The sequence below is a fragment of the Scyliorhinus canicula genome, chromosome 14, assembly GCF_902713615.1.
Source record: "Scyliorhinus canicula chromosome 14, sScyCan1.1, whole genome shotgun sequence".
In the NCBI taxonomy this organism is placed as follows: domain Eukaryota; kingdom Metazoa; phylum Chordata; class Chondrichthyes; order Carcharhiniformes; family Scyliorhinidae; genus Scyliorhinus; species Scyliorhinus canicula.
Window position 1 is genome coordinate 98,991,229 of NC_052159.1, and position 17,938 is coordinate 99,009,166.

The window sequence follows — 17,938 nt, forward strand, 5'->3', positions numbered from 1 at the left end:
CGGGACTACTTGCATGTCAGGCAGTGGAAGCATGCGATAGACAGAACTAAATGATTCCACATCCAATGGATCAGATCTAAGCACTGCAGACCTGCAACATCCAATCTTGAATGGCAGACAATTAAACAATTCACTTGAGGAGGCTTCACAAATACCCCATCTTCAATGATGGGGGAGCCCAACGTATCGGTGCAAAAGAAAAGGCTGAAACATTTGCAACAACCTTCAACCAGAAGTGCAGTCTCCTCCAGTGGTCCCTATCATCGCAGATGCCAACCTTCAGCAATTTCAATTCACTGCAAATCAAAAAATGGCTGAAAGCAATGTACACTGTAAATACTAGGGGCGCTGATAATATCCCAACAATATTACTGAAAACTTGTGCTACACAACTTGCAGCTCCCCTGGCCAAACTATTTCAGTACAGCTACAACACTGGCATCTACCTGCGATGTGGAAAATTTCTAAAGCATGCCCTTTGCGCAAAAAGCAGGACAAATCCAACCAAGTGAATTACTGCTGCAACAATCTACTCCTGATTATCATGAAGTGATGGAAATGCAGAATTTGTCTGAGTATGGCATCAAGGAGCTCTAGCAAAGCTGGAGTCAATGGGAATCAGTGGGATTGGAGTTGGAGTTATACCTGGCACAAAGGAAGAAGGTTGTGGTTGTTGAAGGTCAATCGTCTCAGCTCCAGGACATCACTGCAGCAATTCCTCTGGGTAATGTCCTAGGCTCAACCATCTTCAGCTGCTTCAGCAGACCTTCGTTCTATCATGTCAGAAATAGATATGTTCACTGATCTTCAGCACTGTTCACCACCACTCTGATACTGAAGCAAGACTTGGACAATATTTCAGCTTGGGCTGATTTAGCTCACTAGGCTAAATCGCTGGCTTTTAAAGCAGACCAAGCAGGCCAGCAGCACGGTTCAATTCCCGCATCAGCCTCCCGGACTGGCGCCGGAATGTGGCGACTAGGGGCTTTTCACAGTAACTTCATTGAAGCCTACTCGTGACAATAAGCGATTTTCATTTCATTTTTCAAAAGTAACATTTGTGTCACACAAATGACCACCTCCAACAAAAGAGAATCAAATCATCAGCCTTTGACATTCAATGGCACTACTGTCACTAAATCCCCCAATATCAACATCCTGGGGAGAGCCATTGACCAGCAACTGAACTGGATCAGCCATATAGATACTGTGACTACAAAAGCAGGTCAGAGGTTAGGAATCCTGCAGCGAGTAACTCACCTCCTGCCTCCCCAAAACCTGTCCACCATCTACAAGGCACAGGTCAATATTGTGCTGGAATACTCTCTACCTAGCTGGATGAGCACAACTCCAACAACAGTCAGTAAGCCTGACACCATCCAGGAGAAAGCAGCCCACTTGATGAGCATCCCATTCACAAACATTCACTCCCTCTGCCATCTCTGCATAGTGGCTGCAGTGTGTACCAGCTCCACAGTGAACTGCTAGGAACTCATCAAGAATATTTTGACAGTACCTTCAAACCCACAATTGCTCTTTATAGTATATATTTTAATGCCTTTTGTAGGAATAGCTGCATTTGATTTTTGCTTTGGAGCTTAAGAGCATCTTTTAATTGAAATCATTGTTCCTACTTGTACAAACCTGCCAAAATATCAGATTTTTAACAAATTTAATGATCGGAGCCAACAGGTGTAGTAAACCTTAGATGAGTATCTATTTCCGGAAAGTTGATCCTTATCTAACCTGTACTATACAATGTCAGGCACTCTTTTTCGTTCATATCCTCAGTTTATAACAGCTTTGTAGGCAATTGCCTTTTATCCGCTTTGTATATTATGACTAGTCACTGTCATATTTTCCATTTGGCAAAGTAGAAATGTTTTCAGGAGTATTTATGATCTCATCGTTACATCTCAAGATAATAAGAAATTCTAAGAATATTAAAAGGTACCTTCTTAACACACTCCCACTCTCCCTCGCGGGGAGAGTCCAGATGATCAAAATGAACGTACTGCCCAGGTTCCTCTTCCTGTTTAGATCCATTCCGATCTACATCCCCAAGGCCTTTTTCAAAGCGCTGGACAAACTAATCATGGCGTTCGTATGGGGGGGGGGGGGGGGGGGGGGGGGGGGGGTTAAAAATGCTAGGATCCCAAAGAAGGTCCTACAAAAAACAAAATCCGGGGGGGGGGGGGGGGGGGGGGCTAGCTAGCCCTCCCAAACCTACAATTCTACCACTGGGCGGCAACAGCCAAGCGAGTAAGGGGATGAATCCAGGAGCCAGAGGCCGAGTGGGTGCGTGCGGAGGAGGTCTCCTGCATGGGGACCTCCCTCCGGGCCCTCGCCACGGCAGCACTCCCATCCCCACCCAAAAAACACTCCAGCAGCCCAGTGGTGACAGCCACCCTCCAATCCTGGAACCAACTGCGGCAGCAATTTGGCCTGACCAAAATGTCGGACAAGGCTCCCATCTGCAACAACCATAGGTTCACACCAGCACTGACTGACGCCACCTTCAAAAGGTGGAGGCAGGACGGAGGGACACTGACAGTCAGGGACCTATACACGGACAGCATGATCGCAACACTGGACGAACTGACAGAGAAATTTCGGCTAGCCAGGGGGAACGAGCTACGGTATCTGCAGCTCAAAAACTTCTTACGAAAGGAGACAAGGACGTACTCGCAACCGCCACGACAGGCACTACTGGAAGACCTACTGGATGCAAGTATCCTAGATAAAGGGAACTGTAGCGACATGTATGACCGACTGGTAGAAAGGGCCGATACCGTACTGGATGCAACAAGAAAGAAATGGGAGGATGACCTGGGGATTGAGATAGGATGGGGACTCTGGAGCGAAGCACTGCAGAGGGTCAACTCCACCTCCACGTGCGCAAGGCTCAGCCTGACGCAACTAAAAGTGGTACATAGAGCCCACTTAACAAGAAACCGTATGAGTAGGTTCTTCCCGGAGGTTGAGGACAGATGCAAACGGTGCCAAAGAGGCCTGGCCAACCACGTCCACATGTTCTGGTCTTGCCCCAGACTTGTGGAGTACTGGACAGCCTTCTTCGAGGCTATGTCTAAAGTGGTGGGGGTGAGGGTGGAGCCATGCCCGATAGTGGCGCTCTTCGGGGTTTCAGACCAGCCAGATCTATTCCTGGGGAGGAGGGCGGACGCCCTTGCCTTTGCCTCCCTGATCGCCCGCCGTAGAATCCTGTTTGGCTGGCGGTCAGCAGCACCACCCAGAGCTGCAGACTGGCTGTCCGACCTCTCGGAATCTCTCCAAATGGAGAAAATCAAATTCGCCATCCGAGGGTCAGACGACGGCTTCCACAGAACGTGGGATCCATTCATGCAATTGTTCCGGGACCTGTTTGTGGCCAACGAACAAGAGGAAGAATAGTCGAGTGGCCAAGAATCAGGGGAAAATGGACGGGAATCGGGGGAAGGTAGCCGGGGGGGGGGGGGGGGGGGGGGGGGGAGGGCTACGGGTTCGTTCTGGGGGTTTGTTCTCATGGTTTTATGCTTATTTCTTTTTCTTGGTAATTTATTGTTTTTGTATTGGAGGGGAGGGGTTACTGTTTTTCTCTGTTGTGATAAAATTTGTTGTTGAAAACGTGAATAAAAATTATTCCAAAGAAAAAAGGAAGGACAAAGCCGCAAGCGACAGTCTGATGGCAAGCTAAGGCCCAAAACCAAATTGTAAATAAATGCCTATAAACATGTGCCTCGACCATATTGGGAATGTAAAATATGTATGCCGGTTAAAGGGGGTGGCCACAGTTGTTATTATGAAGATGCTTGCCTGTAAATATACATGTTAATTTTTGCGTGTTTTTTTCTAATAATTTAGAATTTGTTGTATATAAAATATGAAAACTCAATAAAAAAACATTTCCAAAAAAAAAGGTACCTTCTTCATGCCAAAATTTGCAACCACCAGTGCCTTCCTCATGACTAAATCAATAACCAAGAAGAAGAGAAATGGGAAGGGTGTGCAGCCATGTGCCATATTCCTGTGATGATGTTGAAGGGTGCCAGCTCTGATCTTGATGCTATAGAACATAGAACAGTACAGCACAGAACAGGCCCTTTGGCCCTCGATGTAGTGCCAAGCATTGTCCGAAATCAAGATCAAGCTATCCCACTCCCTGTCATTCTGGTGTGCTCCATGTGCCTATCCAATAACCGCTTGAAAGTTCCTAAAGTGTCCGACTCCACTATCACAGCAGGCAGTCCATTCCACACCCTAACCACTCTCTGAACCTATCTCAGACATCCCTCCTATATCTCCCACCCTAATCCTTATAGTTATGCCCCCTTGTAACAGCTACATCCGCCTGAGGAAATAGTCTCTGAACGTCCACTCTATCTATCCCCCTCATCATCTTATAAACCTCTATTAAGTTGCCTCTCATCCTCATCCGCTCCAAAGAGAAACGCCCTAGCTCCCTCAACCTTTACTCATAAGACCTATCCTGCAAACGAGGCAACATCCTGGTAAATCTCCTTTGCACCCTTTCCAAGGCTTTCACATCCTTCCTATAGTGAGGTGACCAGAACTGCACACAATACTCCGAATGTGGTCTCACCAGGGTCATGTACAGTTGCAGCATAACCCCGCGGCTCTTAAACTCAAGCCCCCGTTAATAAACGCTAACACACTATAGGCCTTCTTCATGGCTCTATCCACTTGAGTGGCAACCTTCAGAGATCTGTGGACATGAACCCCAAGATCTCTCTGTTCCTCCACATTCCTCAGAACCCTGTCGTTGACCCTATAATCTGCATTCAAATTTTTTCTACCAAAATGAATCAACTTGCACTTATCAGGGTTAAACTCCATGTGCCATTTTTCAGCCCAGATCTGCATCCTATCAATGTCTCTTTGCAGCCTACAACATCCCTCCACCACATCCACTACTCCACTAATCTTGGTGTTATCAGCAAATTTACTGACCCACCCTTCAGCCCTCCCCTCCAAGTCATTGATAAAAATCACAAATAGCAGAGGACCCAGCACTGATCCCTGTGGTACACCGCTGGTAACTGGTCTCCAGTCTGAAAATTTTCCATCCACCACCATCCTCTGCCTTCTATGTGATAGCCAGTTACTTATCCAATTGGCCAAATTTCCCTCTGTCCCACACCTCCTTACTTTCTTCATGAGCCCACCGTGGGGAACCTTATCAAACGGCTTACTAAAATCCATGTATACGACGTCAACTGCTCTACCTTCATCTACACACTTAGTTACTTCCTCAAAGAATTCAATCAAATTTGTGAGGCAAGACTTTCCCTTCACAAATCCGTGTTGACTATCCTGGATGAAGCTGCATCTTTCCAAATGGTCATGAATCCTATCCTTCAGGACCTTTTCCATTAATTTACCGATCACCGAAGTAAGACTTACCGGCCTGTAATTACCAGGGTCATTCCTATTCCCTTTCTTGAACAGAGGAACAACATTCACCATTCTCCAGTCCTCTGGCACTATCCCCATGGACAGTGAGGACCCAAAGATCAAAGCCAAAGGCTCTGCAATCTCATCCCTTGCCTCCCAAAGAATCCTTGGATATATCCCATCTGGCCCACGGGACTTGTCAACCCTAAGGTTTTTCAAAATTGTTAATACATCCTTCCTCAGAACAGCTACCTCCTCCAGCCTACCCACCTGTATCACACTCTCATCCTCAAAAACATGGCCCCTCTCCTTGGTGAACACTGAAGAAAAGTATTCATTCAATGCCTCTCTTATTACTTCTGACTCCATGCACAAGTTCCCACTACTATCCTTGACTGGCCCTAACCTCACCCTGGTCATTACTCTTATGTGAGAAATAAAAGAAAAAGCCTTGGGGTTTTCCTTGATCTGACCCGCCAAGGACTTCTCATGCCCCCTCCTAACTCTCCCTAGCCCTTTTTTTTAGCTCATTCCTTGCTACCTTGTAACCCTCAGGCGACCCAACTGAACCTTGCTTTCTCATCCTTACATACTCTTCCTTTTTACTCTTGACAAGACATTCAACCTCTTTTGTGAACCATGGTTCCCTCACACGGCCATTTCCTCCCTGCCTGACAGGGACATACCTATCAAGGACACGCAGTATTTGTTCCTTGAACAAGCTCCACTTTTCATTTGTGCCTTTCCCTGACAGTTTCTGTTCCCATCTTATGCTCATTAATTCTTGCCTAATCGCATCATAATTATCCCTCCCCCAATTATAAACCTTGCCCTGCTGTATGGCCCTGTCCCTCACCATTGCAATAGTGAAAGACACCGAATTGTGGTCACTATCTCCAAAGTGCTCTCCCACAAACAAATCTAACACTTGGCCCGGTTCATTACCCAGTACCAAATCCAATGTGGCCCCCCCTCTTGTCGTCCTATCCACATATTGTGTCAGGAAACCCTCCTGCACACACTGTACAGAAACTGCCCTATCCGAACTGTTCAACATATAGAGGTTTCAATCAATATTTGGAAAGTTAAAGTCACCCATGACAACTACCCTGAGACCTCCACACCTATCCATAATCTGTTTTGCAATTTTTTCCTCCACATCTCTATTACTATTTGGGGTCTATAGAAAACTCCTAACAATGTGACCGCTCCCTTCCTATTTCTAACTTCGGCCCATATTACCTCAGTAGGCAGATCCCCTTCGAACTGCCTTTCTGCAGCCGTTAAATTATCCTTGATTAACAATGCAACTCCTCCACCTCCTTTACCACCTTCCCTATTCTTACTGAAACATCTATACCCCGGAACTTCCAACAACCATTCCTGTCCCTGTTCTAACCATGTCTCCGTAATAGCCACAACATCGTAGTCCCAAGTACCAATCCATGGTCCAAGTTCACCTACCCTTGCATTGAAGTAGACACACTTCAACCCACCTTTCTGTCTGCCGGTACACTCCTGCGACCTTGATAACCTCCTCAGTACCTCACTACTCTCAACACTGGCTTCCGGACCACAGCTCGTTTTCCCATCCGCCTGACAAATTAGTTTAAACCCACCCCGAAGAGCCGTAGCAAATTTCCCTCCCAGGATATTGGTACCCCACTGGTTCAGGTGCAAACCGTCCTGTCTGTACAGGTCCCACCTTCCTCAGAATGTGCTCCAATCATCCACCTAACTGAAACCCTCCCTCCTACACCATCCCTGCAGCCACGTGTTTATCTGCACTCTCTCCCTGTTACTCACCTTGCTAGCACGTGGCACCGGCAACAAACCAGAGATAACAACATGGTTTGTCCTGGCTCTCAGCTTCCACCCTACTTCCCTAAATTCCTGTTTTAAATCCCCATCCCTTCTCTTACCTTTGTCGTTGGTACAGACGTGTACCACAACTTGTGACTGTTCCCCCTCCCCCTTAAGGATTCTGAATACATGGTCCGAGACGTCACGGACCCTGGCACCCGGGAGGCTACATACCATCCGTGAGTCTCTTTCTTTGCCACAGAACCGTCTATCTGTCCCTCTAACTATCGAGTCCCCAATAACTATTGCTCTTCTGCTCTCCCTCCTTCCCCTATGAGCCACAGGGACGGAATCAGTGCTGGAGATCCATTCACCGTGGCTTACCCCTGGTAGGTCGTCAACAGTATCCAAGTGGTATACTTGTTACTGAGGGGAACAACCACAGAGGATCCCTGCACTGACTGCTTCCTCCCAGCCCCTCTCACCGTCACCCATCTATCTTGATTCTTCAGAGTAACTACATCCCTGAAGCTACTATCTATGACCACCTCTGCCTCCCGAATGATCCGAAGTTTATTCAGCTCCAGCTCCAGTTCCCTAACGCGATTTCTGAGGAGCTGGAGATGGGTGCACTTCCCACAGGTGAAATCAGCAGGGACACTCAGCAGGCGTCCCTCACCTCAAACATTCTGCAGGAGGAACATTGCACTGCCTTCCCTGCCAACCCCTCTAGATAAAACAAGAAAAAGAAAGAAAGCTTACCTGTTATTCACTCTACCCCTTAGGTTAGAGGAGGTGGAAGGGTGGGGGACACTACAAGTGTAGCGTCTAGGGTTTAGGAATCTCCCATGATACAAGGCTTTGAAGATGTTAATGCACCATTCTGATATGCCATACTGTCTTGCGATATACCACAGTATTGCCAGGTATGGACAGCAGTGTTATGCCCCTCCAATGTTGCAGTCACTGAGATTTCCTTTCTTTGATAGCCAGGTGATTACTCCTCATCACCAGTCATCCAGAATGTCCTCCATAGTCCAGATCTTGCTGAACAGGCCCTTGAGCTCTGTTGTGATATTGTTCTTGCCATGTTTCATGGTATATCATCGATCCCAGGTGCTTCTTGTGGGCTCCGTATGTAGCAATTTCTCCCAAGTTAACATTCAGTTGTTGATACATAGTGTTAGCAAATTTGAACATGGAGCTGTGATTGGGCTGGTCGACGATCTTCCAAAATCTGTCATTAGCGATCTTGATTGGTACAGTCGTGTTGCACCTTGCAGCAGTCAGTTTCCGTATAATGCTGTACATTATCTTGGAGTCATTCCAGTTTGCTGTTCCTTGTGTCTCCCTGCCTTTTAACTCTATTCATCCTCATTTGTCTCTCCTGCAGCTATTCTTCGCAGCTTTATCCAGTCTTCCATACTTCTAATCATTTTCTTGTCTTTGCTCAATATTCTTTTCTTGGTTCTCTTGCTAATTGCCAGCCTTCTTTCATCAATCAACATCAATGTTGGGTCTGTGATCCAACATTCAGAGTACTAATGTTCAAAAATATGCATGATATTATTGATAACTAAAGTCCTGGCAAAATTGAAACCATTGAAGCAATGTGGCTGAATCTTGAACCATAAGTACAAAATTGTTTTTATGAGGAACAATTTAATGTGATTAGTTTTTTCAGCACACTGAATAAGCGTTTATGTATTATTTCTCCAAGTTTGACTGAATTGCGTTACCATTTCTCAGCTTTATTCAGAATTGTTCTATTTTGAGATACCTTGAAGTTAAAATATGAAGTTCCCAGAGACTGCATTAAAACCCTTCAGGTTTGATTTTCTTTCTTGTGAAATCACAGTATAGGATATGGTCCCACTGTGAAGTCACCACCGGGGAATAAAAATAAATAAATCACAAATTGGTGATTACAAATGCCATTGATTTATGACCCTCACAGAAATTTGGACAGATTTCAATTCCAGAAACATTGGTAAAATATCTCAAATCTCACAGAATAAAATTAGGTGACACTAATCTTTGGTTTTAATAGGCAAAAAGAGGAAAGAAATACTGGGAAAATAAGGAATTTCACATTTTGGGCTGCCATCGGAGAATGCAAGAAAAATCAAAACAATGGAAATATAGTTAGGGAGAAGAAAGATTTGAATAGTGTTAGGAAAAAAACTGATAGGGATTTAGCTGCACCGAGGATGTGCAATGTAAATGAACCCAGTAACAGGGTGAAACAGGTACTTTGTTATGGGAAGTGGAGACTAGGGTCCTAGATCATAGCCATGCCCAGTTGAAAAACAGAGCTCCATCAAAGAGTATCAAGCTGTTGTGCAGAGAAAGAAAGTAGAAAAAGTCTGTCTGTGTCAGACCCCTAAACTAGAAGAAAAGTTCCCAAAAGAAAGCTACTGGTCATTTTTGGTCATTATTTTCTGGATTTGCCTCATAGTATTAAAACCTATGGGGTGTTGTTTTGCGGATGGTGTATTCTCGGATTTTAGCAAAGTAGATAGATTTGGATGGGGTGGCAATTTAAGCATACTGTCTCATAGAATTTACAGTGCAGAAGGAGGCCATACGGCCCATCAAGTCTGCACCGGCTCTTAGAAAGAGCACCCTACCCAAGGTCAACACCTCCACTCTATCCCCACAACCCAGTAACCCCAACCAACACTAAGGACAATTTTGGACACTAAAGGCAATCTATCATGGCCAATCCACCTAACCTGTACATCTTTGGACTGTGGGAGGATAACGGAGCACCCGGAGGAAACCCACGCACATACGGGGAGGATGTGCAGACTCCGCACAGACAGTGACCCAAGCCAGAATCGAACCTGGGACCCTGGAGCTGTGAAGCAATTGTGCTATTCACAATGCTACCGTGCTGTCTCTGTAACTATTATTGTTAATTATAACTGTTACTATTCACTATATTATGCCTATTTGTGGGTTAAAGTTTAATAAATGTTTTTGTTATTTGAATAATTTAGAACAAGACTGACCCCTTTCCTCACCAGGTTGAATCTATTTTCTCTTATTTTTCCAAATCGCAAAAATAAGTGTTTAAGAACCAGCATTCCAAGTTTTCCTTCTGGGATTTGGGATGTCCTCGCATTGAACATCAGCGGGGTTCAGAATATATTTGTACCATTTGAAGGAACAAAAGAGAAAGATTCAGAAGATCATTGACTAATAATAAAGCCAAATTGCAGAAGGAAAACAAGTTATGCTTTTAGACCAAATAGACATAACAGCAAAAGGATGGTATTGTCATAGGATCATCTCTAAACCCAGCTCTCTAACATTTTCATTGGTTTTCATGATTCATTCTTTGATGGAATGACCCTAACCTCTAATCCGTTGCATATTTCCAATACGGACTTAGTCTTTTACGTTTGCTATATTTGAATGATTTGATTTGATTTAAATGTGCAGCTGCATGTAAAAACTTCCTAACACACAATGGATTATGTCCCAGTGTTTTTCAAACTTTTTTTCCCATGATCCAATTTTACCAAGCGGACACCCTTTGGAACCCACACTGGCCAATCTTTGTGACCCACACTGGCTGACTTCTGCGGCCCATGCCAGCTGACCTCCGCGACCCACATCGGCCAACCTTCGTGACTAACGCCAGCCGACCTTCGCGACCCACCATCATTGCTTACCTTTAATACGACAGATGATCCTGCTTGGTCCATACAATCACACTTGCTTTGTCTTTCAATGTTATATTTCTGCTAAGAACTTCAGCTTCTCTCTACATCTTTTGAAAAAAATCAAGAGGTTTGTCCTTGAACTCACCATGCTTAGTCAGCAAACACCTTTGAAGTTTTGATGGTTTTAAATTTTCATTTGTTAGTACTTCCCTGTATAAGGTCATAAGATAGAGGACCAGAATTAGGCCATTCGGCTCATCGAGTCTGCTCCGCCATTCTATCATGGCTGATTCCTCATCTGTTACCTACAATGCTACAGACCAACAGCTGGATTGCAAAATCAGACAGAGCGTCTCCTCCCTAAAACACATGATATAGGAACAGGAGCAGGCAATTTAGCCTCCCATCCTGGCCTCAACTCCACTGTCCTGCCCGTTCTCCATAACCCTTCAACCCATTACCAATTAGAAATCTGTCTAACTTCTCATTAAATTTACTCACTGTCCCTGCATCCACCGCAATCTGGGGTAGCTAATTCCACAGATTTGCAACCCTTTTGGAGAACTAGTTTGTCCTCAAATCTGTTTTGAATTTGCTACCTCTTATTCTAAGATTATGACCTCTCATTTTAGAATGCCCCACAAGAGGAAGCATCTACTCCACGTCTACTATATCCATACCTTTTAGCATCTTGTATACTTCGATTTGATCTCCCCTCATTCTTCTAAACTCAATCTTTCCTCATACGACAAACCCCTCCTCTCTGGAATTAATCTAGCGAACCTCCTCTGAACTGCATCCAATGCCACTACCTCTTTCCTCAAATAAGGGGATCAAAACTGTGCACAATACTCCTGGTGCGGTCTGACCAATGCCTTGTATAGTTGCAACAACACTTCCTTACCTTTATACTCAATGCCTTTTGCTCTAAATATCAACATTCAATTTGCTTTCCTTACTATCTGTTGCACCTGCATGCACATTTTCTGTGACTCGTGCACAAGGACACCCAGATTGCACTGCGTCGGAGCACCCATTTAGATAATAAATTGTCTTTCCATTTTTTGACCAAAATGCATGACCTCACACTTATCCACGTGAAACCATCTTCCACATTTTGGCCCATTCTCCTAACCTATCTATATATATTTATAAGGTTCTTAATTCCTCATTGCAACTTACTGTCCTACCTATTTTGTGTCATTTGTGAATTTTGCTATAGAATCTTCTATCCCTGTATCCAAGTCATTAATATAGATTGTAAATAATTGGGGCCCAAGGACTGAACCCTGTGGCACCCCACTAGTTACATTTTGCCATCCAGAGAAAGACCCATTTATTTCAACTCTCTGTCTCTTGTCCGTCAGCCATCTTCAATCCAAGCTAATAAATTACCTCTAATCCCATGTGATCTCACCTTGTGAATTAACCTTCTGTGTGGCACCTTATCAAACACCTTCCAGAAGTCCAGATATACTACAGCTACAGGATCCCCATTATTCACTTTGCTTGTTACATCTTTGAAGAACTCTAGAAAATTAGTCAAACATGATTTACCCTTCATAAAATCAGGCTGACTCTGGTGGATAGCACTTTGGCTTTCCAAATGTCCTGATATTATTTCCTTGATAATTGATTCTAACAATTTTCCAACAACAGATGTTAAACACACAAGGGCTTTGCATTCTGATTTGCATTAGCACAATTATAACCATACCTCAAGAAAACATCTTTATAATGCCTTGTTTCCAATTTCTTCTTAGTGAATTGTTCACCAGAGACCCTCGAGCTCTGTACAGAGCTAACACTAGTCCTGCTTTGTCTTGCCATGCACTCTCCTGGCAGCTCTCTCCAGATTTGTTGTGAGATCCTGGTTTGTTTGTGTCTCTGGCCATCTCTTCCTTTATTACAAAATAATCCATGTTCTTGCTTGCTGGCAGCTACAAAATGGAGGAATTTCTCCTCCGTGATTTTGTGGCCAAAGCACGGATGTACAGGGTGCGTGATATCAGTTTTGTGACTTCTCTCTGCCGCCTCTTCTGAAGACTACGTCGTTTGTATTTATTGGCCGGTCGTGGCTGGCATTTGTTTTTTTTTATTTGGAAATTTTATTTCCAATGCCTGATTTTCCAAGTTTATGATTTTCTACTACTAAAAATTGATGCAATTTCAGTGGAACATGCACATCCTTACATTTACACACAAACTTTGTTTTAAATATATTCCCATTTATTTATGAATTTAAACAAGAATCGAAAAAGTACAATATTGCCTTTACTTTACAAACTACGACTTTAGGTGAAATGAAGTATCTTGGCAAATACACACACAATGTCACAGTATTTCTTACTGGTTCCACTGCATTACACTCTCCAAACATCCAAGTCATCTCCTTCTCCATTCTCAGCAAAAGTACTTACTTCCTGGTTTCCAGAGAGTGGTGACACAAAGTGATGACTGTGTAGGTTTCTTCTCGTGTTGACATGTGTCAGCCATATTGACTGGCCTCACTTGATTGGTATTCCTCACTGACAAACCTGGCCTGGCTTCCCTCGAGCTGTCCAGTAGCTGCATCAACCCCACCACAGACTGCTGACCACTTTCCAACCCGTACTTCATGTCATGGGAGTGCAAGTGAATGTTGTGCTGGCCGTTGAGCAGCTTGACCATGGAGCTGCAGGATATATACTGCCAATTGGTGGTGGGGGATGAGCCGAGCCTCATGCAGAGGGCGAGCACCAGAGTGGAGCCCCGAACTGGGGTCACCACCCTTAGCATCATGTTCCCATCTGGCTGCCCATCAGCCCCTGTCCCCCTCTCCCCGCTCAGGATGACCAGCACACAGCCCAGCCTTGTGTTGCTCCACGGAAATGCGGTGACTGATTGTTCCGCGACCCTACTGACACATGCCCATGACCCACCCGCGGGTCGCAACCCTGCGTTTGAAAAAACCTTTTTTATCCTATGCTCAAATTCACTTTTCACATGGATCAGTCGAATGATCTTCATTTGCGCTAGTTGAGAAATCCACTAAATGTGTTCTCTACTACCGTCTACTATAAGCCTACCTTTACTGATTATTATACATGGTGAGATTCCTTTAACTGCATAACAAAACTGGCCTTATCGGTTAACATGTAACTAAGCCCTGAGCCATATTTACTCACCTCATTTACTCACCATGTAAGCATGATTCCAAAGCCAGATGCAGTAAAGCTACCGTGTGGGTTAATGGGTACTCCGAACAGATCATTTTTCACTGCATATTGCTTAAAATCAAGACTTTTGGTCCTGAAAAGTGCTCAGTCCACCTCGGATTACCCTGGAAGGGTAAAGTGTCTCCAGCCATTTCATGCTGCCAACAATGCAGGAGCAATATAAGTTGTTTTCTCCTCTAATAAGATGTTGCTATCAAACCAAAAAGACGTTCTGCTTGCCACCCAAATGAGCAATGTGGTGATTGAATTTCAGTGCTAGTGTGATGTCAAGTATGTAGGCCATACATCCCAGTGCCTGGTGGATCGCAGGAAAAAGCACATCCTTCAGTTGTTCACAACAGGCAGAACACTGACTTGTACTTACATCTCCTGCTGTAAAAACCCAGAACATGGTGTAATTAAATGTGATTCTGGATAACACTTCCCAAACAATCCTGATCATACTAAAAATTACGCCTACAACCAATTTAAGATTATCAGTAATAAAAACAAAAACAAAAACTGCTGGAAGCACCTGTGGAGAGAGAAACAATTAATATCTCAAGTCCAATGTGACTGTTCGCCAGAATTGATTTTTATTTCATATCTCCAGCATCATCAGTATTTTGCTTTCAATTTAAGATTATCAGTGTGGTCAGCTATTGTGTGCTAGAAGCACACAATATTCATACACAGCGCCCTGTCCTTTGCAATCAGGAAGAAAATTACCAGGCATTGAGATTTTATCAACTAAACAAAATCTTGGGGGACAACTGTTCCCTGGTACATTCCCCACGGCAACACCTCGAATAGTCGACTTCCCTGATTTATATTGAAAGTAAAGCTTGGGCGATAACTAATCCCTTTTTCCCGGATGGTCATATAGTTTAAGCTGACTGTACAGTAGTACTGAGGAAATGCTGCACTGATAAAATGTCTTTTAGATGAGATGTTTGGTTTTTCAAGTGGGCAGAAAATATCGCACTGCTCAATTTGAAAAAGAACAAGGAAGTTCTTCTGGTGTACCAAACATATATCTCACAGCAGCACTAATAAACTAATTATCTGCTAATTACGGCATTGTTATGTGTGGGACTTTGCTATGCACAAATTGGAGCATTTCCCCACCTTACAACTCTGATTATGCTATTGGCTTTTTGTGATATCTTTGTCATGAAAAGCACTTTATGAAGACAAATCAGGCAGTGTCTTTTTGGCTTGACAGCACCATCTTGTTTTTCTTTTATTCCATTCTTTCTTTTTTATTGAAAGGGAGAGCTTGAATTCCTGTGAGGAGGAAGCTGTTCCAGTGCAGCTACAATACTGGCATCAACCTGGCATTGTGGAAAATTGTCCAGGTATGTCCTATCCACAAAAATCATGACAAATCCGACCCAACCAATTATCACCCCAGTGAAACTGATGGAAAGTGTTGTCGACAGTGCTATCAAGCAGCCCTTACTCAGCAATAACCTGCTCACTGATGATCATTTTGTGTTCTGCCTGGGCCATTGATCTCCTGACTTTAGCCTTCATCCAAAAGTGAACAAAAGAGCTGAACTCAGAGTTGAGCTGAGAGTGACTGCCCTTGACATCATGGCAGCATTTGACTGAGTGTAGCCTCAAGGAACCCGAGAAAAAGTAAAGTAAATGGGAATCAGAGGGAAAGTTGTCCGCTGGCTGGAGCATACCTAGCACATAGGAAGATGATTGTGGTCGTTGGAGGTTAATTATCTCAGTGGCAAGACATCACTGCATGAGCTCCTTAGGATAATGTTTAGATCCAACCATCTTTAGCTGTTGCATCAATGACATTCCCTCCATCATTAGGTCAGGATTAGGGATGTTCATCGATGATTACACAATATTTAGCACCATTCACAACTTCTCAGATACGGAGGCAGTCTGTATTCATGTCAGCAAGACCTGGAAAATATTAAGGCTTGGATTGATAAGTGGCAAGTAATATTTGTGCCAAACAAGCGCCAGGCAATGACCATCTCCAGCAAGAGATCTAACCATCCCCTCCTGACATCCCCTCTCGGCATTGTCGCTGAATCCCCCACTATCAACACCCTGGGAACTACCATTGATCAGAAACTGAACTTTTAACAGTCAGAAGCTTGGAATTTTGCAGAGACTAACTCATCTCCTGACTTCCCAGAGCCTGCCCACCATCTACAAGGCACAAATCAGGAATGTGATGGAATACTCTCCACTCGGCTGAATTAATTCAACTCCAAAAGCACTCAAGAAGCTTAAAACCATCCAGGGCAAAGCAGCCCGCTAGATTGACATCCCATTCACCACAATAAACATTCTCTCCTTCAACCACTGACGCACAGTGACAACAGTGGAACTACATCTCCTGTTCCCTAAATATTGCTAGGTCAAAGTCCTAGACCTCCCAAATAACTACAATACATGGATTACAGCGGTTGAACAAGTCAGCACATCATCACCTTCACAGGGACAATTAAAGATGGGCAATAAATCCCTGCCTAGCCATTAATGGCCACATTCCATTAACAAAAAGAAAGAAAAAGAAGAGAAATCACCAGGAAGATGACCTTTTTTTGTATTTCTCCAGAAGTGAGAGTTTTTAGAAGAACCTCTTTGAAATTAAGAGTAGATAATTCAACTTAATTGTCACAATGTTGTGAGGGTGGTGGGAACTAGAAAAGGGATTTAGGAAGAAAGTTTAAGAAATAGTTGGGTTTCTTTCCAGAGCAGCTGAAATTGGTCTTTTCCAGCAGTGTGAAATGGGAGGTTTGTAGAGAATTGACAGCTAGTTTTTATTTTCCTTTTCCATTGACTTTGGAACCATGGCCAAGATTTTTAATTTCTGACCAGATAAAACAACAGTAAGACTAGGAATTATGTCTCCAAACAAAGTTTTGACTATCGGTTTCTGAACTTTACTGGAATGAAGATTGGGTGTGGTGCAAAATCAGCTGCTAATTTACTTTGGGCGTATTTTGCACTGATAGTGTTTCACCCCCAGAAGAAAGGTGAAGTCAAGGTTTGGTGGCTTGATGGATGTTTAAAAGGAGAATCAAGTAAGTGACTGCTTGTGGTAATTTGAGAGGCCGTGAAAGGGATAGACCACGCAGGCTGGAGGCGGCTCCTCATGTGCAGGAGGCCATCGCACATCCTGAAGACCCGGCCGCCCATCAGGCTGAGGAGGGTCCTGAGGGAGGACGCCAGCAACAGCCCAAGGTGTTACAAGAAACATTGGTCATTCAATGAGCAGACGGACACCATGTGCCACAGATGACTGCGTCTCAGCAGGGAGACAGTGCGGCAACTGTGCCACGACCTTGCGGACATAGAGCCCCATGAAGGAGGAGGACACCCATTCCCGGTGGCCATGACGGACACTGCATCCCTCAACTTCTATGCCACTGGGTCATTCCAGAGTTCGAGGGGGGACCTGTATGGCTTATCCCATTCTTCCACCCACAAGTGCATCTGGGAGGTAATGGATTATCTGTATGCCCGGGCATCAGACTATATCACCTTCGACCTGGACCAGGTCCACTAAGGTGCTCGGGCTGCAGGATTTGCTGACATCACCAGGTTGCCTCAGGCCCAAGAGGTAGTTGATGGCATGCATGTCACCCTGCGAGCACAGGGGCATCAGGGTGTGTTATATATTAACTGTAACGGGTTCCACTGCCTGAATGTTCAAATCATGTGCGACCTCCACCTCAGAATCATGCACGTCTGTGTCCGCTACCCTGTGAACGTGCAAGACAGCTACATCCTGGAGCAGTCGGCGATCCCCTGATGTCTTCGAAGAGCACCCATGGATATTGGATTGGCTCATAGGGGGCATGGGATACCCGATGAGGT

The 17,938-nt window shown here is 44.4% G+C and overlaps 1 protein-coding gene across 2 annotated transcripts in view; it reads left to right on the forward strand.

Annotated features, from left to right (window-relative positions):
• Window positions 1–17,938, forward strand: part of cep126 (centrosomal protein 126) — a 216,556-nt gene that overhangs the window by 95,808 nt on the left and 102,810 nt on the right. Inside the window, exon 6 of one of the 2 annotated variants that reach the window (XM_038818758.1) lies at window positions 10,218–10,244. The exons of the other annotated variant lie outside the window; for it this stretch is intronic. Within the exon in view, the coding sequence (XP_038674686.1) occupies window positions 10,218–10,244 (27 nt within the window). The remainder of the gene's footprint in view (window positions 1–10,217; window positions 10,245–17,938) is intronic. 2 annotated transcript variants of the gene reach the window in all.